The sequence below is a fragment of the Phalacrocorax carbo genome, chromosome 10, assembly GCF_963921805.1.
Source record: "Phalacrocorax carbo chromosome 10, bPhaCar2.1, whole genome shotgun sequence".
In the NCBI taxonomy this organism is placed as follows: Eukaryota; Metazoa; Chordata; class Aves; order Suliformes; family Phalacrocoracidae; genus Phalacrocorax; species Phalacrocorax carbo.
The window spans coordinates 18,386,677-18,412,966 of NC_087522.1; the positions used below are offsets into that span (position 1 = coordinate 18,386,677).

General features: G+C 47.5%; 2 protein-coding genes across 7 annotated transcripts in view; one reads left to right on the forward strand and one right to left on the reverse strand.

The window, feature by feature from the left end:
• SEC14L5 (SEC14 like lipid binding 5) overlaps positions 1 to 12,890 on the forward strand; it is a 45,686-nt gene extending 32,796 nt beyond the window's left edge. For 3 of the 4 annotated variants that reach the window (XM_064462186.1, XM_064462187.1, XM_064462188.1), the window contains 9 exons: positions 1,732 to 1,921; positions 2,252 to 2,340; positions 2,863 to 2,933; positions 3,575 to 3,746; positions 4,459 to 4,593; positions 4,998 to 5,135; positions 5,937 to 6,182; positions 6,587 to 6,765; positions 7,929 to 12,890. In XM_064462186.1, coding sequence (XP_064318256.1) covers positions 1,732 to 1,921; positions 2,252 to 2,340; positions 2,863 to 2,933; positions 3,575 to 3,746; positions 4,459 to 4,593; positions 4,998 to 5,135; positions 5,937 to 6,182; positions 6,587 to 6,765; positions 7,929 to 8,034 — 1,326 coding nt within the window. In that variant the 3' untranslated portion in view covers positions 8,035 to 12,890. The other variant, XM_064462189.1, reaches the window with a different exon arrangement.
• A 327-nt stretch (positions 12,891 to 13,217) lies between these two features.
• On the reverse strand, positions 13,218 to 25,936 carry NAGPA (N-acetylglucosamine-1-phosphodiester alpha-N-acetylglucosaminidase). Of its 3 annotated transcripts, XM_064462191.1 has the most exons (11): positions 25,814 to 25,936; positions 24,993 to 25,478; positions 20,762 to 20,901; positions 20,094 to 20,202; positions 19,635 to 19,763; positions 18,563 to 18,771; positions 17,477 to 17,524; positions 16,976 to 17,104; positions 15,697 to 15,828; positions 15,445 to 15,505; positions 13,218 to 14,806 (listed from the first exon to the last, which is right to left on the reverse strand). In XM_064462191.1, exons 1-11 carry the CDS (start codon positions 25,921 to 25,923, stop codon positions 14,584 to 14,586), a joined length of 1,776 nt encoding a protein of 591 aa, XP_064318261.1. In that variant the 5' UTR covers positions 25,924 to 25,936; the 3' UTR covers positions 13,218 to 14,583. The 3 variants fall into 3 exon arrangements, with proteins under 3 accessions (XP_064318261.1, XP_064318262.1, XP_064318263.1); XM_064462192.1 differs by lacking the exon at positions 17,477 to 17,524; XM_064462193.1 differs by lacking the exons at positions 20,094 to 20,202; positions 20,762 to 20,901.
• Positions 25,937 to 26,290: the final 354 nt, after the last annotated feature.

A 26,290-nucleotide genomic window follows, 5' to 3' on the forward strand; every position in this document is an offset into this window, starting at 1 on the left:
CCTCAGAGTGGAGTAAGTCCCCTTAGAGCTCCCTGCCTGTGGTCCAGTCAGAAGTGCTGAACTTGTCTCTTACTGTATATAGCTACAGTATAGCTATGTATATACAGCTACAGGTATAGGTTTATAACATTGGCAGTCACAAAACCTCCAACCAGCCATCCCCTCTCCTGCAGCTTACAGGAGATCCAGGGGCGGTTGTAGATGTTTGTGATTTTTGTCTGTCTTGTGAGCAACAGCTTCCTCTAAGCAGCAAAAATGCAAATGTAAATCATCTGATGAAAGTCCCGGTGTCTTTAATCTTGCTACAATGCATAAAACTTCCTTGGCATTCTTCTAAATATATTTGAGGTCCTTTTTTGGAAGGGTGCCCTTTTCCTTTCTGTGACATACAAACACAGTATTTGCAAAGTATTAGAATATGCTGAACAGCTTTAATCTCCCATCTCCTCTTCAGGTGCTTCTAGGCTTGGCTTTAGGCTGCCTGAACTCTTTACGTGGAATCAATTCTTAATATCTCTTGCAGCTTCTTACCAGCTTGTGAAACTGAGATTGCTCCCAGCCTGACACTGATGGCAGCTTTGCTTTCTCCCCTGCTTTCTATTTTTATGAGCATGTCAGTGAAAAAACAAAAGAACTTTGACTTCTGAACACGTACTTTTTTTTTGTCATACAGCAGGGCTCAGATTACTGTGCTTAGCACAATGCAAGCAGAGATACTCTGGAGAAGACTATCCCTGCTCAACAGAGCTTGAATTTTTAATGGAAACTTAATGTAGCAAATGAGTTCCAACACTTTTGGGGGAGTTGGGGTGAAGGGACTGATAAATTAGCAGCATATACAGTTGTTTTGGCAACTGGCAGACTTGCAGCCAAATAGGGCACTTCTGTTATTGTTGACTCCTGCTGTCTAGTATTATTGGCAATTTTTCTTTGACTTTCAGCTATAGGGAACATCAGAGATTTGGAAGGAGGTTGGAATAAACTGTTCTACAGACTTGGTTGGGAAGGCTTTTTTGCCTGTGGTAAGAGAATTACTGATAGAAAGTGCTGGAATGAGTGATTGAGGGTATATTATACTTTTGGTTAATGTGTTTTGGCAAGAGCTAGTATGATGTGACAGAGAAGGGAAGCCTGTGGAAGAACTAAACCTTTCCTATTCAAACAACACCAGGGAAGCGTGGTCAACAGCAAAGCAGAAGGGCCTGTGCAAGAGCTGAAATCGGTGCTAGTGGGTAATCATTCAAAGACTGGACAGCCATGATCCCCCTCCAAACAGTGCATGCGTAACTTGGTTAATGTGTCACCTGTGGATGCTTTCCATCCTTCAGTAATTTGCACTACAGGAATGTAAGCTTGCAGCTCTATTACTTTCACTCAGTATTTTTTTGGCCTTGTGGATAGCAAGCTGAGGGAAACTATAGCCAGTCCAGAGTTTGCTGGGGCTTCTGGCAATTGGATCAGTGAAAGGCATGTGCAATACTCAGATACAGGCTTGATATTTATCTCTCCAAGGGGCACAAATTGGTCACTTCTCTTGTGCTGCTAGCACCATCTGCTGAATTCAGCTGGATTAGTTAAGGAGGGAGGGAAAAGGAAAGTAGGTTTAATATTTGTTACTATAGGTTTAAGAGATGAAAAACTGGTGCATTCTCTGCAGGCTTCTCTGCAGGCTTTATGGAACAGGTATAGGTAATGTACTAGTCCTGATCCTTGGACTTTCTCTTATCTCAGATCCCCAAAGATGAACATATCCTTCGATTTCTGCGGGCTCGTGACTTCAACATTGACAAAGCTCGAGAAATGCTCTGTCAGTCTCTGTCTTGGCGAAAGCAGTACCAGGTGGATTACATCCTACAGTCATGGAGGCCCCCAGCCCTCTTAGATGAATACTACACTGGAGGATGGCATTATCAAGACAAAGGTTAGAAGCTGTTTCTTATATTGATACAACAGCATAGTTTGCATTATAGGACCTCATAAGTAACCTGGGATTTTTGGAGAAAGTTGTATTGACACTTTAAACATTAACAAAGCTGTTCAACACCTGTAAGTAGCTGCTCTGTTTTGCTGTAATTTTGTTGTTTGCTCTGCAAAGACCAGGCAGACCAGAGAGGCATCTCTTTGATAAGGTTGCCTGAGGATACGACTTTTATCCTTTTCAAATATTTAATGCGGCTTTTATAAAAGGTAATAGTGATAGCCTGGGAGACTAGACTACTTCCCTCTTTAAACCCTTATGTTTGTTTTGAAGATGGACGACCACTCTACATCCTTCGTCTTGGCCAGATGGACACAAAAGGTTTGGTGAAAGCTCTGGGAGAGGAATCACTGCTGCGACATGTAAGTTGTATTTTCATCCTTACCTGAGGACCTCTATTTCCCTTGGGGTCTTTAGAAGTCCTGTTATAGGGCAGCAGGAATCTACCTGCCTGACACAAATAATTCCTGTATTTCATGGCTGGCAACTCAAATTTGGCTTAGTGACTTTGGCACAGCACAGCTTCTCTGTCTTCCTGCAGAGACAGAAGCAAAGCTTTCGTAACAGTATGAATGGGCCAGAAAGACGTTTTCTGATAACTTGTGGTTTAGCTGTAATCTTTCTGTGGCTTTTTCATGCAGCTCAGCTAATAACATTTGATCTTGAGACTCTCATATTACATCTTAGATTTTCAGTATCTGTACCTTGTATGGTCAGCCCAACTTTTCAGTAGAGAAGCTTTTTTCTTATTCTGTTTTGCACACTGCAGGTTCTCAAACTGGTATACTTCTGGGTTCTGTATCTTTTGAAATAAGATCTCTGGGCTATCCTGGTTTCTCAGTCTTACTCAGGCTAATCCTAGTCTGTACTGCACTTGATTTCAGGTTCTGTCAATTAACGAGGAAGGACAAAAGAGGTGTGAGGAAAATACCAACATCTTTGGCCGCCCTATCACGTTAGTATATATAGTTTTCTTGTATCCTTGCAGAGTTTGAACTGACATGGTGAGAAGAATACTTCTGTGAAGGTTTTAGATTATGTCCTTAGGGTTAAACTGCAGACAGCAGTGTGTCTCTGTTACGCGCTGTGCCTGGGCTTGGGGTACCATATGTAGTGGACTTAAATGCCAATATATGCTACAGCTTCATATGAAAGCAACTATTGGTCTGTTCTTACATCTTTTTTATGTCCTGTTTCAGATTAATTTAATCTTGCTATCTTGGTGACTTCAAGATCCTTGAAATTATCTTTTTTTTTTTAATCCAGGAAACTGTCTGCCAGATTGCACTCTCATTTAAAATGCACTTTTGAATTATTTTTAGCAATAGGCCTGCATACTTTCAGCCTCTTCCATGCTGACAGCACATGTTTTTGCCTTCAGGTTTGGGTGTCTGTTTTACCTGAAAGCTCAACTGGATTCAGGCTGTCTGCTGCCTGAGTGGAGATCTACTTTTTATTGGAACTGCTTGTCTCCCTTGTTGGCTTCACTAGATCCTGTACAGGCTGTGGTGTTACTGAAATATTCTGTGGTTCGTAAACTGAGCAGCCACTGTGTGATGAAGTTCTGACAGGTATTTTTCTGCATGTTTATTTTAGATCCTGGACATGTCTGGTGGACTTGGAAGGGCTAAATATGCGGCATCTCTGGCGACCTGGAGTTAAGGCCCTGCTTCGGATAATTGAGGTTGTAGAGGACAACTACCCTGAAACTCTAGGCAGACTACTGATAGTGCGAGCGCCCAGGGTTTTTCCCGTGCTCTGGACTCTGGTGGGTGAAATCTGGACTGCAGGATCATAAGCGCTTGTGCATGTACAAATAGCTACATCATCCAGTCAGTGTAAGTTCTGCTTATTTGAAGAGTTAGGGAGGGCAAAGCTTCCAGGTAACTGGTGGGTGACCTCCTGAAGAGGCCACAGCATTGCTATAGAGCAAGGCATAGCATGCCTATAGCTCATTTAATTCTAGTGGCTGTTGTTCACCAGAGCAGGTCGGGATGACGGACCTAAACTGCAAATCCTCATGCAGCAGTGGTAGCCCAGACTTGGTAGGTTTCCATATCAATGGGAAAAGACAAATATTTTTTTTAATCTCATGCTGGAGGACACTGAAGAGTAGAGTAATAAATATGGCTCCACCTGGTGCCTGCTGACTGCTCTGGCGATATAAGAACATGCTTGTTAAATTTCATGAGAGGCTTATATGTGGTTGTCATGGTTTTAGCATGGCTTGCAGTGACTGCAAACTTCTTTTACGTGAAGTAGAAAATGTTGCAAGATGATGATATAGCAAATTTTCCTTTTGTTGCCCTTTTCTTTGGGGTAGTGCTTTAGAGTTGCAAAGCTCTGCACTACTGCTGGTCTGCGTTCCTGCTGCTGAGGCCTTCCAGTCTAGAGCCTAAAACATCCATATAAGATGGTATAAAGACTGGTTTTAACTTCACTCAGTGACACTGATGTCTTATGTTCACTTTCTATTTCAGGTTAGTCCCTTTATCAATGAGAACACAAGGCAGAAGTTCCTCGTTTACAGTGGGAATAACTACCAGGGTCCAGGAGGGCTGGTAGACTACGTGGACAAAGATGTGATCCCAGACTTCCTGGGAGGAGACTGCATGGTGAGTTTTCCTTCCTGTTGTGCAGGTGGAATCTACAGTGTGCGAGCTCTCTCAATTCACTCCTCAACACCCTGGCCTTCCACTCCCTTCTGAGAGAGATGGTTAAACCTCTGTTCTGGCTGGGATGCCACTGCTGTGAGCAAGGTGCAGTTAATTTGTGCACAGGACACTTCACCCTGAAGTGGTGATGCTGCCCTGGAGAGGTGGGGTAGAGGTCAGCTCTCTAAATGGAGCTTAGATAAATCATCATAGTTTGAGTAAACTTAGTCCCACTATGAAGTCTTGTGCCAGCTGATGGTGACCCTCTGTGTCTGACAGCTGGCAAGTGTTTCTGCTACGGATGACTTGATACTTTACCACTGGCTGTGTATGAACCCTCATATTTGTTTGTTTGACTCTTCCAGTGTACTGTCCCAGAAGGTGGACTTGTTCCCAAGTCACTTTATCAAACAGAAGAAGAGCCAGAGAACTCGGATCACATCCGATTATGGACAGAAACTATCTATCATTCTGCAAGTGTCCTCAGAGGAGCTCCACATGAGGTACAAACCAGAACTTCATAAGGCTGAAAAAGGAGCTGAACTGGTGTCAGTGATCAGCCTTTTCCTAAGGCTGACTACAACAACAAAGGGCTCCTTAAGTGTGAGCATGAGATGGTTCAGCAGCAGCGTGCTTTTCTTCAGAGGGCTGACGCTAGCTAAAAGTGTGGAAATAAAGAACTGCAATTTGAGAAGCAGTGTCTCTTGTCTCTGCTATGGGCTGATCTTCTGGACCTCCTTCTTGGGGAAATAAATCTCCCTCAGTTTCCCTTCTGAAAGTAGAGCTTCCATTTTCAGTGCCATAGCTAGGACAGTAATGGTGGTGATATAAGAAGGAATGTACTGGGAATGTCCTGACAGGGGTCATCAGAAAAGTGAATGCCCAAAAAGGGAGCACCTGAATGTCAAAACAGTCTACAAGCTTCACTGATGATATGTGGCTCTGGTATGGCCTGCTTAGCCTCCTGAAAAAGCAGCCGTGTGTTTTGGAGTTCATAGCCACTTGGAAGGTGTTCTTTGTGCCCTGGATGCTTTGCTTCAGTTCCACTGAGGTTTTCCTAGAACTAGCAAATTTTTTACAAGCAACTTTGATACGGGGGAGAGATGGAGTAAAAATGCTTGGGCAGACCTATTGGGGCGGAAGAGTGGCAATGGAAATCAGCCTATATCCTCCTTAGGAATCAAGACCAATAGCTTAACTGAAGGATTATAGAGAAAACCATGTCTGCAGAGTGGGGAGGAAGATGCTGGCTGCCATCTGAAGACATGACTCTTTATGATGTGCTTGTTTTGTTCCCTTCTCAGATAGTAGTGGAGATTTTGGAAGGGGAATCTGTCATCACCTGGGACTTTGACATCCTGAAGGGAGATGTCGTGTTCAGCCTCTTTCACTCCAAACGAGCTCCTGAAACAAGTCATAAAGAAGCCATGTTACCAAGTACCTCTGCAGCTGGGGACAATATGCAGCTAATAGATAAGACGTGGGTCCTTGGGGTGGATTACAGCCGTATGGAATCTCCACTGGTTTGCCGGGAAGGAGAGAGCATCCAGGTCAGATGTGTTTGGGTCCTGGCATGGATCCTGCAGTCCTAGAAAACTCCAAAATGGCCTGGTGGTGGGGAGGGGAAGGAACTAATGGCGTGGGAAATCACGCATTGCTTGGAAATAGTTGCTGTGGTGGTCATTTGCTGGATTCCCTGTGAAAGTGGCCGCTCTTGCGGTCTTAATTTAGACTGAGCCATTGGAAAGAGATTCTACAATCCATGATGATAAGCTAATTGAAAACAACCATTTTCAATAGTAGTATAGGGGCATGGGGCTCAGGCATGTAAAATAAGTGAATGATATGTGCTCCCCAAAGTAGTCAGCTCAATAGTTTCTTTTGACTTTTCCAAGTCACTCATCTACTTCTTAAGATGCCTGGTAGTCACTTAATGGCACTCTTTCTTCTCCAGGGATCTCATGTGACTCGCTGGCCTGGCTTTTACATCCTCCAGTGGAAAATGCATGGCCCTCTACCCTGTTCTGGCACTAGCCTCCCTCGTGTGGATGATGTTCTTGCCTCTCTGCAAGTTTCCAGTCACAAGTGCAAGCTTATATACTACTATGAGGTGCTTGCATCCAAGGACTTCAGGTAGGAGATTTACTGGGGCAGGGGGTTACTATACGACTTGCAGCAGAGAAGCCAAATAAGGACTCCTTGCAGGCTAAAAGTCCAGATACCAATGACCTCCACAGAGTGTGTTTTTTGCTGATAAGTAAGATGGACACAATCTTGGTGGTATCTTGTGCAAAGAATGTCCTTTATTGCTGTAGGCAATAAGGGACCCCTTGGCTGTATGTCCACCGGTGGAATTTGTGCTTCAGTTCTTGCTTGCAGCCACCTGAAGTGGGGGAGGTTTTCAGCTGAGGAGTTTGTTGATCTTAGTTGGGAACACTTTGAGAAGTTACTTTTGGAGTAAATTAAAAAATACCAGCTGGGTTATTTCATATATATTTTGTTTGGCACTTAAGAAGGATGTCAGTCGTGACTCGGAGAGTGCTTTTTGAATAGGTGAATACACCAACCTTGACAGGATTTGTCTAGCCTCCTTCAATGCAAAAAGTACTTTTCAAATTACCCAGTAATTTGAATTCTTTGCAAGTACTTGACCTTCCCCTGGGAGCTGGAGGAAGTGTTAGGTAGACCAGACTTGCAGATGAGTAGGTGGTAACCTTGATAATGTGACCTGGCCAGATCCTGTTGTGTTGAAGCAGCAGCAAATTCCTCACTCCAACCATTCAAATGTGTTCCTTGTTGCTCTACCTGCATAAAATGTGTCAGGAACAGTAGGCAGTCACAGCTATGGTGAACCCCTGTCTGTTTTGGCAGAAGAAACTGAAGACTGTGGCTGGACACACTGAAGCTGGGACTTTTGCTTAGCAGGCTGGAGCTCTCAGGTTAGCGGTGGCAGCTGTGTTCACTGAGCTGTGCTGCATTTGGAGTGCTCTTTCCTTTTCCTTTCTGGTCAGGGGCTGTGAATGCAGCTCCACAGAGACTCCAGCTGCATCCCACTCCCAGAAAAACCACAAGAGATGAGGTATAATGTCGGTAGCGAAGAAAAAAGATCTCTCTGATAAATCTTTCATTGTGACAAAAAGGAACCCTGACATTCTTAGAGACAAAGTTAAAAATGATGGGACAAAAAGTAAAATACTTTTGCAAGCATTATAGAGTGTAAGTTAATCTCCTGTCAGATATATGGAGTTATCCATTAATAGCTGCCTTCCTAATAAATATGTTTTGTCCAATCCCAGAGGATCCATGTCAAGCCTGGAATCTTGCAACAGCGGCTTTTCCCAGCTGAGTGGAGCCACGACGTCTTCCAGCCAGTCCCAGAACAGCTCCCATCTTTCTAGATAGCAGGGCCAAGTCTAGGCCAGCAAGGAAAAATCACTGGGGGCTTCCTGGCTGCCCTGGAGCTGCTCCGTGCACCAAACCAAAGAGCCTGCAGGGGCTGAGCCTTGAGGCAATTGTTCGTGTGACCACAGGGAGCAGCAGTTTGGACGAAGAGAGGCTTGTGGGAGCTATTTTAAAGACAAAAATGTAGAATTCAAATGGCAGATTTAGAAATTTTATATCGGACACCTACTTCTTGGTCATCTTTTTCACAAATTGTGGTTTTGGATGAACGTCGGTTTGCATGAATCTGTGTATTACTCAACTTTAAAGGGCTCTTTCCAATCTGTCCATTTCTTACATGTGGTAGAGGAGACTGGTGTTGCCTTATCTGTTTGATCTGTAGGACTAGATTATTCATGTGTAGCAAAACTAATCTAGTTTTCTGGGTGCCCAGGGTGCCAGTTACACATCAGAAAGTAAAGTAGACATTTCAGGTGCAGGGACTTGACGCAAACTGTAAATACCTTACTACCGATAGGATGTTTCAGAAATCAGTTCCAGGTCAAACCTAAAACCTCTTCCGATCTGACAGAATGCTATTAGGAAGTGTGTTGGATTTTTTTGTAACCCACTGAGACACAAGCCAAAATGGTTTTCCAGAAAGTACAGGCAGAGAGCCTGCCTCCGGTAAGCACTGTCTTTCTTAAAGATAGACTATTTTTCCTTTTTTCCTCAGGTTTACAAGCAATAATGAGTAGATCTGACCTGTCTCATCAAAGCGGATGGGAACTGAATCAAGTTATAAAGGGCTAAGAAAAGCAATACTTTATTTCCTGAAGGCACAAAATTTTATGGCAGTATTATAGAACTCGCTTCTTTAAAACTTGAGCTAACTTGAAGAGAAAACTTTTAAAAAAAAAAAAGGGCATATATGTATTTAAGCACTTACTGAAATGTATTTATTCAAATACTAGCTTCTTTTAAATTGATTTTTAACTTATTTATAATTTCAAAATGACTATTTATTAAATTCAGTCACCTTTTTTAAGAGGACAAACTTTCCTATAGAAAAGAATAACTGATCCCAAGAAATCTTCCTACTTCAGTTCTAACCTTTTGTGATCACAGGATGTTCTTGCATAAAGGGCTCTATCATACACAGCACTTGGAGTAAGGGCTTGTCAACTTTTCCTGCAAGGTAAGGTTAGAGTCCAACACTTTTTTGGACTCTAGAGGGGTGTTTCTTAGGATTAAGAAGCAAGGATTGAGTTCAGGAGTTGTAAGACAATAGTGCATCTTTGTGACACGCCAAAAATACCATCTTTGTCCATAATCTCCACTGAATATTCCAGAGAGTAGATGTGTAACAAAGGTGGTGATCCATGAATCAGGTTGGGTACCAAAGTTATATGCAGTCTTGTCTAGCTGGCAACAAAGTGACAATGAGCATCAGATACTCAATTGCCCTTAGGCAGTATTTGCAGCTAGCAGACGCGAAGGACTTGCAGTGTGGATGGACATCTGCTTTCAGATCTAGCTGTGCTGTGCGAAGACGACATCCCCACCCGCTGGAGGTTACCTCTGCACAGATCTGCTGCCTACAGAAGGGTTGTGAGGGTGCTGCTCCTGCAGTTGTTTGGGTTATCCCAGCCAAGTGGCTTATGTCACATAACATGGCGAATGGGGTCTAAAACAAATGAATTTCCAGGTCCCTGGCTGGGGAGAGGCACAAACAATTCTGGGCATGGGTGTGGTGGTGGAAGTGTGGTTTCTTTCTCCAGCACAGCAATTCATGTATCCATGGCCATGTTTCTCAGTAAAGACTTGGAGTTTCTTTCCCTCACCAAGGTTTTTACTAAGGCTGATAGAATCTGTGCAGCTAAGAACAACATGTAAACTAGTTCCTCCTAACCTTACTTTTTTTAATTACTGGTTTTGAAGCACACTGGCAAAGGAGAAAAGAGACATGATATTTGGAACAACAGGAGATGAAGAGCTTGATGTGTTTATGTAAGTTGCTTGGGTGCAGTTTTTTTGTTTTGGGTTTGTTTGTTTGTTTTAAAGGATTGGAGTCGAGGAAATTACTCTCCCACCTTGCATCTCACTGTGAGCACAGAACAGGTAACTTAGTTATGCAGGCCTCTGGGTAATCTGAAATTAGAACTTTCCCCAGTTGTTCTGTGGACTTTACCATTTCTTCCAGATGAATGAAACTTTGGTCTCTAGCATTTCAGCATAACTGGAGTCTGATAGAGAGGGAAAAGTACTACCTTTTGCCCTGGAAAATCAAAAGTTCTGGAATTAAAAGTGCATGTGTCTATCCCTAATGTAAAATCCTTTACCCATAATTAATTCTGATGCTAGAAACAAAGTTTCAGGCTGAATCCCAGAGCATCAAGACCAAACCCAGCCTCATCCTCCCTGTGCTCTTTCAGGATTTCAGCTTCCTGTGGCTTGATTCTTACATGGTTGGTCACATCCCATGGAGGTAACATCCTGTTCCCTGTGTTTCCCTTGGTTTGCTCTGGTTAAGAATCTCTTGCATTGCACTGGATTTTATTTATTATTATTATTACTATTATTATTTTATTATTTTAAAATGTGTCGTGTGTTGTTCTCTTCCCACCAGTGAAAGTTTTGGGTGTCTAACTCTTGTCAGTGAGGCATCTGGAGCTTGACACCCTCAGGCAGGTCTCTGAATTAGCCAGGAAGAGATGAAGGAAGGGCTGGTCGGACAGAGCATTCCCTCCTGCTGGCTCCAGGCATGTCGCAACCGTGGCTCTTCCTCTCGTTCCTCAGCGGTTACTGCTCTTCTGCCCCGCGAGAGATTGCTGCATGCATCTGTTTGGGAAGCAGCTTGTGATCTCTCCCTTGTCAATTTTAAGCAAAATTGCCTGGCTTATTCCACCTACCAATTTACTTAGCTACCAATTGGAATAGTCCAATATGGATTATTTCCCCCTCCCCCCTTTTTCCCCTGAATTTAAACATAACAGGAGAGAAGGGGGCAACAGCCTGGATTTTGTGGCTGATGCTGTGCTGTGCTTTTTAAACCTGACTTTGCGAATTGCAGATACAAGAGGAGCAGAATTCTTCTAAAACACTTCTTTTTCTTTCCCCTCTCTAAAAGGACATAGGTATGCTTTAGGAAATAAAACATGCTGTTTTCTTCACAGCAACCTCTTGTGAGTTGAGACTGGGAGGGACGTTGCGTTGTGGCTCCCTGGGAGCCACTCATCTCTCATAAATCTTGTAAGCCAGAACCTTGAAAAATGGACTCCGGTTCTCGGTGCTGAGCTGGAGATGCAGCAGGGCCCTCCTGGCTCCCCAGCAGTGTCCTGGCAGCTGCTCTTCAGTGAAGTCCGCAAGCTCGGGCTGCGCTCAGGTAACTGGCTGCTGTGTACTTAAAAAATAGCTCCTCAGTAAATGGAAGCTTCCCCGTTTCAAATACTCCATATGCAAAACACAATACCTACCTCAAAGAGCTGTTGCTGTGTTTAACATGTGGTACGAGATCTCAAGAGAAAGGATGCTACACTGTAGGTACGGAGCGTTGTGCCATTGTTTACAGTTGTGAATATGGCCATAGGAAACCTTTATTCTTAGCAAGTTGTACAGGTTTGCCCCATCCTGCCATTTAATGGTTTCTGTCCCACCAGGACTGGGAAAGGTACACATGCAGCATGTCACCAGCGAGCATGCGTTGAAGGTGGATGTTGGACCAGACTCAGGTGAAAGCTGGAATGCAGTAACAGAGTAATTTTGGCTGAATGTTTTGCTGTCTTTCAGGTTTGAAAAGGGCTTTTTCAACTGCCAGGGCCAGAACAGCTTAGCCTTGTGGAGGGACCGAGGGAGGCTCTGGCCCAGGAAGGTGCAAAAGCAGCAGTGCAGGCTTCTTTACCACTTTACCAGGGTCAAGCAGGGAGGCACTGAGGGTATGTCCTGGTGGCTTCTCAGCTTCCTGCGCTTGCTGTCAGGGGAAGAGCAACCCTGATTGCCATGTTGTGAGGGAATTTGGCATGACAGCTGTCACCTTGGCTGTGCAGATGTGTTTGCAGAGTTCTGGACACAACCTTCTTAACTTCAGCTCTATGGCTGGCCCATTTGGTTGTATCAATTCCCTTTCAGTTCAGGAAAAAAACCCAACTTTTAATAAGAATTTATAATCCCAATTTGGTTTTCATTAACAGATGTTGACAATGCCATAATCCAGTCATCTTAAGTCTGTAACACTGCACCTCAGAATTCCTGGTAGGAAGCAGTGAGCCCAACTGTCCACTCAGCTCAGGTGTGAAGCTGCTGGGTACTGATGCAGTAGCTGAGGCCAGCCATGCTAGGGTCAGAGGAATCCCTTATTTCAAAATGCATTTCACTAGCTCACACTCCTTTAACATCTGAAACATTTAAATTGTGAGCCAAATGCTGCAAGAAACAGAGCTATTGGACTCTTAAGGACTAAAATTGACAAGCCTTTGTCAAAGATTCCTGCATGCTATTAGCTTTAATATTCTTCCCACATTTGTGATGATTCTTATACCTGATTATTTATCTCTTGGAAGGCTAAACTAGAATCGTGACACGCATTGTCTTTTAATGACATCCACTTCCAAGCTGTTAGTTAAACAGGCATTAATTTTCTTTTTTTTTTTTTGCAAGCACTTTCTCTCCCTTGCAGTTGTCTTCATTTTTATATATTGAAGTCCTGATTTTCCTCAGCCAAAAAACCCCAAACATTCTCCAAGAGCACAAAGCAAAATGCAGAGCGCTTTGTAACCTGTTACTTGATCACAAATGTACTTAGTTACAGTATTTGTAGGTTCTGGTAGGAGCTGTACCTTTCTGTATGTTGGAAATAAAAAAGCATTGTTAAAGAACAAGGCTGATTGTTTGATGCAACTGTTCAAATTGTGGTAAACTCTAAAAATTTGTGTGTGCTGTTCTCTACCCACAGAAATAAATGTAAGTCTTGCCTGTATTCAGTTATTCCTACTTTTGAACTAAAACATTCTTTAATTTTTTACTGTAGAACCAGCATTTTTTTTTTGTTTTCATACCACAGAGTAGGTGGGTACGCCTCATCCTGCAGTGTAGTTGGTTACTTAAAATAAAAAGGGCCCATGGGGTTTGAACAGCCAACTAAGATGAACTAGGAAGGGATCATGTCTTCCTTCTGCAACTGAGCATTAAGCATTTGAGTTTCAGGCAGTTATTACTAATAGACTTTATTCAAGTTTCAAACAGTTTTCTGTAAATCATAGAAAAATAGAATCTTCCCTTTACAGGTTGATCTGATGCCAACAGTGGCACAAAAGTTGTGTGTCCTTTACTCAAAGAGATAAAAGCAGAGTGCATAAAAATGTTAGTATTCAGGCTCAGACAGGCTTTAAACCCCCCCCTTTCCAGCATCAAAGTAGCAACATTAAAGGCTAGCTCTCCCTCACATGGAAGCAAAACTCCATATTATGCTATTTTTTTCTTGTTTTCAAAATACATTTTGCAAGGATCTATTCCAGCTAAAATGTCTGATCTCCAGCTGAGCTGTTCAGGCTCATGGGTTGCTCTGAAGTACTTTCTGATCGTGGTCCTAGCTGCTGCTGGCAGTTGTTCCCTCTGAGGGAGGGCAGTTCTAGCAGCGGTGAGCAAGGGCTGCTGCAGGGATTCTCTGGGGGCTGAGGGCAGCACAGGTTCCTCAGGCTTGGCCCAGGGCTTGGTTGTGTCATGCTGACCTTGCCAGGCTGCTGCTCTTTGCCCTTCCCCAGGCATGAGAGCTGCTGGCCCCAGTGCCAGCCCACGCAGCTGGGCAGAGCATGCTGGCTTCTCAGAGGTGTGAGAGGATGCAAGAATGACACTTTTGAATTGGCAAGACTCTTTATGTTGCTGTACTGCAAGAACCTACCGAAAATGCAGTGCTAGTCAAGCACCTGTTAGTCCTAGGAGCAGTCTAAGGAATTCAGTAAGAAAACACCAGCCCTGCAGTCCACACACGCTGGGTGAAGAAAGTCAGGTGCAAGAAAGCCCTGACCCACTGCAGCCAGAAGGAGGAATGGTGTGGTTTCACTGTGTGCTGTACCTGTTCCAACATTTTTAAACCAACTTTTTTCAGTTTTATGATAAAAGTCTGAGCTTACTAGGGAAGAGTAGACAGTTATAGACCACAACATCCTTAAGCCTAGCTTTATGCTACAGGCAGTTTATCTTGCATCTTGAAAATACTGCTCAGGTGTGAAGGGACCTTTCTGAAGTGCCTATGGCCTGCATTCCTCACCTATTTTCCCCAAGTATTGGAAGGAAGCAGCCTGCTTCCTTCCCTTATCCACCTGTGGAATTCCCTTATCTGCTTGTGCCCTGCATCCTCCTGTTGCAACTAATTACACAGTCTTGTTTGCTCCAGCTAGAGGAGCAGAGGAAGGGAGGGAAACTAGCCATGTTCTCAGCAGGGCTGGGCCAGAACCAAGGGAGTTTCTTGGGTTAGTCAGCAGTTTTGCACGCTAGGTCTAAACAGGCTCTGTAACAGTCAGTGCTGAGTGGCACAGTACAAGGTGCAGAGTAAAATGCCTCATCTCTGGGCCTCTAAAGGAGTGCCTGACTTTGGTCCTGAGGATCTTCTGTCTCGGAGGCAGCAGAGGTGGAGGTATGACTGGCGTCCCCATTCACGTCCCTCAGGGGGTGGTAGAGGTAGTCACCACCCTCATGGTGCTTCTCTGACCTGGCCTTGAGAAAGAGGCCCACGTTCCCCATGGCACTAATCACGAGAAGCAGCGCCAAGACCGAAGTAATGGAGGTCCAGGCTTTTCTGTCAGACAGAAGGAGGAGAAAAAAAAAACAAAAACCCAAATAAGCAACACCTCTTGACCTGCTTTTACTTGTTCCCAGTGTGCAAATGATTTCCCAAGCTTTGTACTTCCTTCTCTGTCATTGTAAGCTTGTGGTTCTGCTCTCAGGCAGGTGAGAGTATGCTCTGTGAAAGGCTTTGAAGGGCTGCTCTGGCAGCCAGAGCAAATAGATGCTTTTAGCTTTCCACTCAGTTGCTCAGCTGGTCACTTGTAGCTTCCCCACTACTACGGAAGCTGTGCTCTGGTGTTGGAACTACCCTCATCTGTTTGTTGTGTATACAGCGCAGCAGGGGCAGAGGAAAGGTGGCGCTCGTTTAACTGCAAGCTGCAGTTCACCAGGCTCAGAGCATGAGCTGTCAGAGATAGGGGGCTTCAGCTCAGCACTTGTCTCACGATTAGGTTTTTATCACCCTATCCTCATCCTTCCGCCGATGAGAGCGGATGTTAGCATGCAGATGCTTTAGGCAGTGAAGCAGGTCTCAGCCTCACTGACATGTTGCTCGGATGGGGTGTGAACAACTCCATCCCACAGGGAGCCCCTGATGGCATTGACTCAGTGTGCATGCATACACATATATGATGAGTATTACACACTTACTCTGACAGAGAGAATTTTTCTTTGCTCCGTCCCTTGTTCTGGAAAGCCAAACACCGCCCAGCTGGAAAACAAAGAATAGAGGGAAGAAAGGCACCATTGAGGGGAGGGTATAAAATGCCACTGAAAAAGAGTAAGATTAGGTAAAACAACAGCTGGCCAGAGCTGCTACTAAGCAAACAGAATGTTATGCACCAAAGCTGCTCTTCCACCTTCTTTTTCTCTTTAAACCATAACCACCGTAACCAGAGGTACCTTTGTCTAACTGGTCCTGTACTGCCAGTTCATGGGTGATGTTGCAGCTGCCTGTCTCCCGGTTGCAGGGACACGTGTGTTCACACACACATGGTTTCTGGCAGTTCGGCCCGTACCAGCCCATGGGACACTCTAGGGAATTGATTACAAAGAAGCCGGTCATTGTCAGAACTCCACATGCTTTGAAATCATCCAGTCCATCACTGTGGCACCCCCAACCTGACTCTGCCTGTGTCCCCAGCTGCTCCAGCTCGGTGCCAGGAAGGATGGGCATGCTCAGAGCTTTAGGAGAGGCTCAAACCTCTCCTACATCTGCCAGAGGTATTTATCTTGCTTCCCATGTCTTTTTTCTCCCTGCCGCATATGAGCTACAGCCCAGCTGTTTGGCTCAGAAGCAAAAGTGGAGGGGGGTGTCAGCAGCCCCTTCCTAAAAGGAAGCAAGTATTTGTGTTTGAGTACAAGCATCCAGTGGGCTCCATGGCCACGCTAAGCAGTCAGGGCCTCAGGTCTGCTGCAGCCTGACAGAGCTCTTCTGCCTGCCCACCCTGCCTCTTCCAGCAGACTGAAAGCACCAAACTGTGAGTTAATGGCTGTTATTTTGTTTCCTTCCACAAGAAGATCTTGTAAAATAGGGATGGGGCTGTCTGAGCATTCCTAGGCTGCGACCAAAGCATCAGTAGCACAGCCCTGCACGCAAGAAGTTTACACCCACGCTGTAATTAACTTGTTCTGTCAGCGAAGTGGGCTGTTCAGTCAGATACATGGGGGGCTGCGAGCACTTCAGAAAGGCTGGAGTAGTTATACAATGGAGAACACAGCTCCCTCTGTTAGCGCTAGCACCTGCGCAGCCAGAGTTTAAAAGTCATAAGCCGGAACAACCCTTTGGAGCATTTCATACGCACTGACCTGGATCACCCGACGCCCCAGCTACAGGCGGGCCCTGGTGCAACACCCTCAAGCAAAGGATATTCAAGTATTCACGTTCTACACTCACACAAGCTTGGGAAAGCAACACAGTTCTTTGGGGCAGAGACTAAACAGGCATTCACAATTTTCTAACGATGAAGAAAACTCCTCTTTCCTCTCTGCTCCCTCCTTTTCTGTTTAGCCAATTTAGGTAGGGCAGGCAAGCCCTTAAGAGCTGGGAGCTGTCAGGTTATACTCCAGCTGTGAGGTTCAGGCCTGAGCCTGCCCGGCAGACCTCACACGTGCTTTGTGTGGCTCGGATGTGACACAAAAGACTCTCCCAGCCCAGCCTGTTCTTCAGAGCAGCCCTTACCTTGCTCGCAGCTGGTGCCATAGTACCCAGCTGGGCAGGAGCAGGCTCCATGCACAGGGTCACACGAGCCACCATTCTGGCAGCGGCATTTCTGGGTGCAAGCGTCCCCATAGAAACCATTACCACAAGCTGCAAGAGACAAGCAGAGATCTCATCAGGGCCCTCGTTACAAAGGCAGCAATCCTACCCCATGCTCATACCCACAGAGCAGTCACCAGTCACCCGCATGGGGTGTCGATGGCTGCTCAAAGGACAGAAGCCAAGTCTGTGCCTTGAACAAAGAGCAAAGGCTTAAAATGCTTTGCACCAAGCTGATCTTAAGATGCTCAGGCAGCAATTAAATTCACACTGACAAAAATAAAAGCACACTGCATAGCCTTTCCCTTCACTGCTCCCTCCTGCGGAGCCACCCACCCACCACTGCAGGCAGCCAGCTGCTTGGAAGTGGTTCACACCATCCTCTTGCTGGCTATGAAGGAGCAGAGTGGAAGTCAGCATTACCTTCACTGCAGTTACTGCCAGTCCAGCCAGCGTCACACAGGCATCCAGCTGTGCAGAGACACGCAAACAGGCATTAACATCAACAGAGAAAGGCTTAGAGATAGTAGGAACTCAAAATTAGGAGCCTCTGCTTCTTGGGGTGCCCTTTTCACTCTCCCTGCCTCTGCCAAGGAACCCACAGAAGAGGAATCCTGAACTCACACACAGGTGAGGTTCAAATGTCCACCCGCTACAGCCGCCAAACACAGCAGAACCTCAGGCTGATTTTGAGGTGGCAAAGAAACAGGATGGAGCAGGCACAGAAGAGCAGGAGCTGGGGGTGTATATTACACAGCCCCTAGATTCAAAACAACTTCATGAAAGAGCTGCAATTGCTCGCTTATAAAAATCATGAAGGAGAGTCAAGAAGAAACAATAAGGGGAGGTGCAGAATTCAGCTGCTTTGTCATATGGTGTAATATACTGCCCTTCCCATCAGCAGATTTACAAACAAACCAGGAGCACAACCCCAGGAGGCAGAAAGGGAAACTCAGGCACGGAGTATGAAGTCAAGTCCTACTGCAGGTCTATTTTCCAGATCTGAGTCCCAGCCTAGCCCTACTGCTGTTTCCTAAAGGCAACATGTTCTGACCATCTCTACTGCTGCTTCAGATGCCGGAGGGAAGGGGGAGAGCAGCTCCGTACGCCCAGAAGGTGAGACAAGGGCTGAGGCATGCAGCATCAGAGGGCTTCCAAAGTCAGGGCATGGGCTGGCCAGACCATCAGCACCTGCAGCCCAAAAAGTCTGTGCTCCCGGGGCTGGGAAGCCTCTCCAAAGGCTGCTGCTCGCTGCAGCGAAGGAAGCGGCTGCTGCGGGTGCCAATTCACATGAGCTACGCTCCTTCACACTAGGGTGGGGAAGGACTCCATGGACCATCAGGACTGCACATGGTGATGCGCTGAGGCCTCACCATAGTGCCTCCTGGGCAGGTAAGCGATATTCCCCTTGTATATACGGCCCAGGTTCATGGTTCCCCTAGAGCCACCCACAAGCTCCCGCTGGCATCTCCACGTTAAAGTCCTCCTCTGCATACCACAGCGACTCACAGTCAGTGCAGATGCCACGCAGGCTGCAGTTGGAAGGGCCACAGTCCAAGGTGTCACAGGCTGGGCCTCTCCAGAAGTCCCCGGTGCAGCGGCACTCCCCTTGCACGCAGTCCCCGTGACCGCTGCAGTCTGCAGGCTCACAGGCAGGTTCGTGGATACACATGATGGTTGAGATGCTCCGAGGGCAACGCCACATGTTGTCAAAGGAGCTGGGGAGAGAAGACGGGTCCCATAACATCTGCAAGTGCTGTGCTGCTCCCAGCCCTATGCGAAACCGCTTGATATAATCCACAAGTTTTCATCCTTATTCATACTGGCAAACAGAATATTAATAATGGGAAAATACAAACATAACACTAGATCTGAGTCACTGTTTTAACTAAGTGTTTACTCCTATTGGATAGGAGTAATTTCAGACACAGAATTACAGAAAGTGCCATGCAATCAAGGTCTCCCTTTAACCAGCCCAAGCTTCCCGAACTTCAGCATTCAACGTGCCTTTTCTTTAATATTATTTCCTTTGAAACAAGTGACATCATTGCAAATGCTTGGTTTTCATCTGTCAGACAGCAAACTGAGTTTTAAATCCCTTCATGTTTACAGTCAGAAATTACTCAAAAGCTAAATCTAAAGTAAAATGTTCTTTAGGTTCCCTCACGTGAGGCAGGGCAGGGTCTTCAAGCCAGTGTTTCTCTTCCATAAAAATAAGCTGTTGACAGATCTCTGCTCATTCCTGTGAATGTGCAGCTCTGAATCTCCTGGTCTAAGAGCTGTCTCCTTATCCAATTCCCACATCAGGCCACTCAGTCATGTCAATCAGCTTTGCTGCATGTCTGAAAACAGCTAAACTTTAATCCTGGATGTCTAAGTAGAAAAAATATGTAGTCACTAAATCACTTTAAATTTTAGTGACATGCTCTCCCTCAAAACCTGTTGCTTGCCTTTACATTGTGATCTCCCAGCTATGCAGACTGACCCCCCTGCAGAGCAGAGGCATCAGACTGAGCTCCGCACACTCATGGGAGCTGTGTGGTTATTTGTGCCGCCCTGGGCACGTGCACCCAGCACCTACCAGTGCTCAGATGGGTAGCTTGCAAGAGTCCCATTTAAGACCAGCGTTGCAGACCCTCCACCATCCAGGTTGATAGCATTGATGATTCCCTGCTGCTTCAGAAATTCAGCCATTTCCCAGAGGTTGACCCTGCAAAAGCAAACAGTTGTTTGTTGCTCATTCATGCTATTTGACTTCAAGGAAAACTGCTATACTAGAAGCCTGGTCCCTCTCCTCAGTGGAAGGGGGAAGCTCTCACACCCCAGGTGTGCTGACTCGCTACCGGGAGGCTGCATTAGCCTTTTATGGCTCTGCCAGAAAGACACCAGACAGCAGTGTCTTCAGCTGACCTCTTGTGCTCTGCTAGTCTCTGCCTTAAAACATATTATTGGCAGCTGCAGAGTTCCTCCAGTTCCAGTGACAGAATTTCAGGACTGATCTTGCACCTGCCCCAAGACCCTACCACGACCGTGGCCTTACCCTCTGGATTCTGTCTGTCCATCCACATGAACCAAGACCAGCTGCCCCTGACTGTCATGTCCTACCGCAGTCCTGGCTGAGATCACATTGATGAACTTGTTGAAGGTTCCTGTACAGGAAGAGGAATAATTCACGCACCAGCTGGGTGACAGAACCGTCTGTTTAGACACATCTATCTGCAAAAGAGCTCCCAGCAAGGAGCTCATCTAAATTGAACCACGATGAGAACAGAGCCTAGGTTTCTCCTGTTCATCCAAGCCCATCTATGAATAACATTTCCAGAAGCACTCTTGTTAAGGTTTTGTCTGGCACAGGGAGGAAGAAGGGGATTCACAAGCCCTCAGTTTTGAACTCCTGTAAGAGGGCTCTGCTTTGAGTTTCTCTGGACAAGTATTAATGCCACTCATGCCACCACTATTTACAGTCCTCAGCCAATTCTGTTCAACAACCCTGAACAGGCAAGCGCAGCCTCATCTTGCAGGCAGCCTACTTCTTGAACTGCACTTGCCACAGACTTGGGGTAAAGTAGCATAGAAGAAATTTGGACCTCTTAAGTGAGTAGCAAACTGAAATAGGCAACATAGTTTCCACTGCTATCCCCTCCTTCCAATAGCTCCATCAGAAGGACAATCTATACCCAGGCTGAAGCTAGGCTTTACAATATTTACCTGTGGTTTGAATTTCACCACACTCAGCCATTTGACTCTGCCCGATGTACACTTCTCCATCTCTTAAGAGCCAAATTACCCCACTCACAAGCTGCACAAAAGGGTTTGTTTGGTCCAAGACATCTTCCTCAGACAGGTAACTAGGAAAGAGAGAGCAGGAGTGGTTACCCACAGTCACAGTAGGGTCAGGCAAAAGCCTCTTCTGCTGCCAGCAGGCTCCAGAAGCAGGGAGAGGGGGAGACAGTGGCTGAATGAAGGCTAGCTTCATCCAAAACTAGACACCAAGCAGTGCAAAACATCACTTTAGCAGTCAGAGTAGACCCTGTTCTCCATTATTCTGCGCTTAACCACTGTTAATGATGGTCCCAGGCTACTGTGCATGAAACAGCTCCTGCCAGCAATGCGGACAGTGGACCTGAGCCAGGATAATGTGGGTAGAAAGCATCTGGCAGAACATGGGGGCAGAGCCATTGCCAAATGCTCAGGGACCTGCAGAAGCAGCTGTAACATCTTGCTGTCTGTCAGCTTCCATTCTGCAAAACAGTGACAGCAAACAGCTTCTGAGCGGGTTTTCAGCGACAGCATCCCGTCTGCCTACAGCTGCACTGAGGGGAAGATAATGCTGGATGTACCTGCTCCCCTCCATGTGGAAAAGAGCTTCCTCTAGTCTTCCAGACAGCAAAACCTCTCACTGAACAGTCAGACAGTGAAAGGACTGTTCAGCAACTGTGTCTGCCATCGGGTGCTGTGTGGCACTGTGGGGTACTTCCCAAGAGGTATTCTTTTCTCAAGATTTAGGGTGCTGAGTAACCCACCTCATCAGAATCTGACGCCAGGTGATGTTTGCAGCTGACAGGAGAGGAGAGCAGCAAAGGTCGGGGCTGAGCAGCTGTGCTTTTGCTGTAAGCTCTGCCAGTAGTTTTTGATTTAAAACTGATTGGTCTGCGTGCTCCAGACATATCTTGTAGGAGCTGCATGCTCAACTTTTAGTTTTTTAGTATCCACGATTGCAGCCGAACAAAGCTTCACACAACTGAAAGTATGTGAACAGAAAACATGCAAAAAGAAATCCCTTTACCCATGGGAAGGGGACACAGAGACAAAATGAACACAGCTGAAAATGGATCAAATTGCACAACAGCTTGAGCATGGACTAATCAACTATCAGCTTTTTAAAGCCTGCAATCATCCATTGCCAGTCCAGGTGGCAGAGGCAGCATCTTTGCTAGGTGGGAGGTAACAAGGTGCACCATCCTGTTGATCTTGATACAGCCTGAAAGGGTCAAGTGCAAATTACTTTCCCCACTGCCCTGACAGACCAAATCATTTACACCAAAACTACTTCTTGCGTCATGTTTTGGAAACCGCAAAGACCTCAAGCAGACAACAACTCACACAGTGCCGTGACTACATTTAACAAGGGAAATCCTGCCAGAGCAGGAGAGAAGCAGAGCAGAGCTGAGATTAAGGACTCAACAGCAACCTTGCAATTGCTGTTGGTCCCCTCTGCCCCCTCACTAAAGCAGCCATGTCACCAACTCCACCAGCCCCTCTGCAACACAAATTAAGGCTGCAGTTCTCAGGGCTATCAGAGAATAGCTGCACACAAAAGCCCTGGCTTGGTACAGTCAGTTTGGCTTTGCAGGGACCCTTGCTAAGGTCTGAGGGCATGTGGGAGTGGGCTAACAGAAGGGTGAAGAATGCAGCCAACAGACAGAGCAGCTTCCATACTGCTTCTCAATCTTCTGAGACCATCAGAACGACCTCTGGGAAACTTTCTAGGACCTTTAGGGTGCCTGCTGCTGCTGGGAAGGGGCCTATACATCCAGCAAGTACTAACAGTCCCTCTGTCAGCTATTCCTCATCAGAGGGTGCTTTGATCTTTTCCCTCCAGCTGACTAGGGAGCATCACACACCCTTTCACCTTGTGCCAGGAAGAGGCTGACACCACTGCCAGGCTGAGCCCACAGCTCCCAGCAGCCAAGAGATGCTGTGGCTTGTGCAGTGGGGAGCTGGAAACTCTGCAGTGTCTGTGGTGGCACACCACAGGATACAGGCTCCAGCACCGACTTCTACAACTACCCCCAGTACAGCAGACACCTCGATTCAGCCTGAGCTGTGGAGGGAGCAGGCAGCGCTTGGGCTGCAGGGATACCTGGTGCCCTTTGCTGAAGCTGGGGCCAAGGGGAATGGTGTGTGCTGGCTGAGGAGCTATGCTGCCACAGTAAGGAGCTACAGGAGGTCTGCATGCTGCGCAGCAGCAGGGGTGATGAGAAAGAGATGGACAGATCTTCCCTAATAGCTTGCAAAAACAAAACCCTGAACCCCACAATGCCAGGAGCACTCAGGATCTCCTCACTGGGTTGGCAAATCCTAGGATAAGTCTGTGAGCTCTGGCACCCAGGTTCAGTGCCTTGGCAGCGGGCAAGGGGCCAGGAGCACTGTGAAAGGATGCATCTGTGCCAGCTGAGCCTGAACCCCACGGCAGCACCAGAGGAGGTGGGTGACAGGGGGAAGCTCCCTGCTGCAAGGGACAGCCCCCACCCGCTAACCTGGCTAGGGGAGTGTGCTGGGCTCTGATACAGGACGGTGTGGGGAGGCTGCCAAGGCTTCTCCAGCCCCCAGGGTATTACCCCCTGCTGCTCTTCCACACAGGCGCCAACAGCACTGCCAAGGGAAACCAGGAATGTATCACAAGCAACGACATGATGCTGGGGTTGATAGCCAAGGTTGGCCCAGGTGGCCCTCCCCTCCATCCTGCTGGTGAGGACGAAGGGCTTGAGAAGCAGCTGATGGATTCTGTGGGCCAATATGCAGTAGCACAGCTGGTACAGACAACAGAAATTTGGCTTTTACAAGGACAGAACCCTTTCTGAGGAATGAGGCCCTGACCAAGTGAGGCAAAAGTAACTTCTGTAAATGGGTGATCTGTTGAAGAGAGGTTTAGACCAGGAATGACACAGGAGGGAGGTGATCACTCACAATCAAGTGAGGAAGTGGTAAACCAGGCTAGCAAGTGAAGGTTTCAGGGTGACTTGGGCATAAGAACTTGAAACAACAAAGTATAAACAAAAGGGGATCTTAGCCTTATGCACATAAATAAGGAAGAGGGTGAGAGGACTTACGGGAAGCTCTCACCCTCTTCCTGGAAAACCAGAGTGGGTGCCTATGTGAAGTTGTACAGTAATGCATGCAGTGTAGGCATGAACAGGAAGAATCTGAGGTCTGTGCAGCTGCAGGGCTACAACCTCACCGGGATCATGCAGACATGGCAGGATAGTGCGTGACTGGAGTGCTCCAATGTATGGATACATGCTCTTTAGGAAGAGCCTGTACCCAGAGAATGCAGTGGGAAAAGTGGGAAGCAGTTGCCCTTTTCATGAGAGAGCAGCAGGAACACCTGGAGGTCTGCCAAGGCACCGACCACAAGCTAGCTGGGGGCTTATGGGTTAGGATTAACGCTCTGGCAGATCAACATGGGTGACATCATGGTGGGTGTCTGTCACAGACTGCCTGGTCAGAAAACAGTAGATAAGGCCTTCTTCAGAAAACTGGAAAAAGCCTCATGTTCACAGGCCCTGGCACCTATGGGGGACTTAAACCACCTGCTGAAAGGGCAATACAGTGGAGCACAGGCAATCCAGGAGATGCCTGGATTTCTTCTTAACAGTAAGTAACGTAAGACAAACTTTTGTACTGGAAATGGTGGTCAATCACATGAACAGGTTTGCCCAGAGAGGTTATGGAGTCTCCATCCTTGGAGATTTTTCAAAACCTGACTGACATGGCCCTGAGCAACCTGCTCCAGCTAACCCTGCACTGAGCAGGGTGTCGGATAAGGCGCCTCCAGAGGTCCCTTCCAACCCCAGCATTTCTGTGCTGTAGCCAGAGCAGTTCTGTAGTCCACTCTGCCTCTCCTCTGTGGGGAGGACAGAGACTTTTTGCCCTTCTACCATAATCAAGTGTAACTGCTACATGTTGGGAGAGGAGACACAGGAACTTAAGCAGCTAGAGATCATCAGAGTAATTTACCTAGCTTCTCTTCATCCTAAGAAAAAAACAACAATGGCCAGAAGTAGCTCAGAGGGGTACAGGTAGGACAGCCCTAATTTAAGAGTTCAAAGCATCCTCACGCTGTAACTGGCCAAGGAGGCAGTGCTTCCTGCCTCGGTGATTCCTACCAGTCTTCAGGGAGGAGAGAGCACTCTCCAAACATCTCCCAAGTTCTTACCCAAACACCATGGTGCCATCCTTCCGGATGCCAAACTGAGCATTTTGCAGACCTCCAGAGTTTCTCACCAGCTTTCCATCACTCACAATGTTCCCAAGGCACTCTCCAGTTCCCATGTCGAAGTACCCACCGTTCTGGGCCACCAGACACTTCCCGAGCTTTGCAGTCTCTTCCACGGGGGTTCTGCGGTGAGCCTGGCAGCCCCCCGCGCCACCTGGCTCTAGCACAGAGAAGGTTCTCAGGGGGTTCCTCACAAACGTGAAGTGGCCATAGACCACCCTGCGGTCCTTGCCCATAGCAGGGATGTAAGAAACAAATGTTCTGGTGGTAGCCACCGGGCCGCCCGTCCTGTTGTCGCTGGGCCAAGCTTCGTGCGTTACGTTGCCGTACCTGACGGGCTGGCAGTCCCTGACGTGCCTGTGGTGGTGCCGGGGGCCGTGCTGGGCGGGGAAGTACGGCTGCAGCAGAGGGTCGCTGGGGGGGCTCCTGCAACGAGAAGCCCCGGTTGCCCCCAAGACCACCACGGCAGGGCGCGTCTGCGGCCCTACGCGGCGGGACAAGAGCTGTTGGGCCCCGCTTCTCCCCTGCCCCCGGGGGAGTCCCCGGTACCCCCGTAACCCACCCCGGCTTAAGGCGGGCTGTCCCGCTTAGTACCCGCACCACCAAGCCGACCTCGGGGTACCGGCTCGGCGGCGCCCAGACAGAGCCCCCAGGGGACGAGCGGCGCTACGGGCCAGGAAGGAACCCCCGGGGCCCTCCCGTGCCGCCCCCACCGGGCCCGCAGGACTGGCACCGCCCTGGCCGCCCGCGGGGACACTCACCCGGCGCCGAGCGCCGCCTGCAGCCAGCCCAGCGCCGCCAGCGCGGCGGCCACCGCCGCCCGCCCCCGCCTGCCGCCGGCCGCGGCCCCCGCCGCGCTGGAGGCCGCCATCTTGGCGGGCGGGCGCAGGTAGCGCGCCCTCTGCCGCCCGGCTGCCGCTTCCCGCCGTCCCTCCGCTCTGCACCTCGAGTACCTCAAATCCTGTGTTCGGTTTTGGGCCCCTCAGGACAAGAAGGAAATTGAGTTGCTGGAGCGTGTCCAGAGAAGGGCAACGAAGCTGGGGAAGGGTCTGGAGAACAAGTCTGATGAGGAGCGGCTGGGGGTGTTTAGCCTGGAGAAGAGGAGACCGTATCGCTCTCTACAGCTACCTGAAAGGAGGTTGTAGTGAGGCAGGGGTTGGTCTCTTCTCTCACATAACAAGTGATGTAATGAGAGGAAATGGCCTCAAGCTGTGCCAGGGGAGGTTTAGATTGGAGAT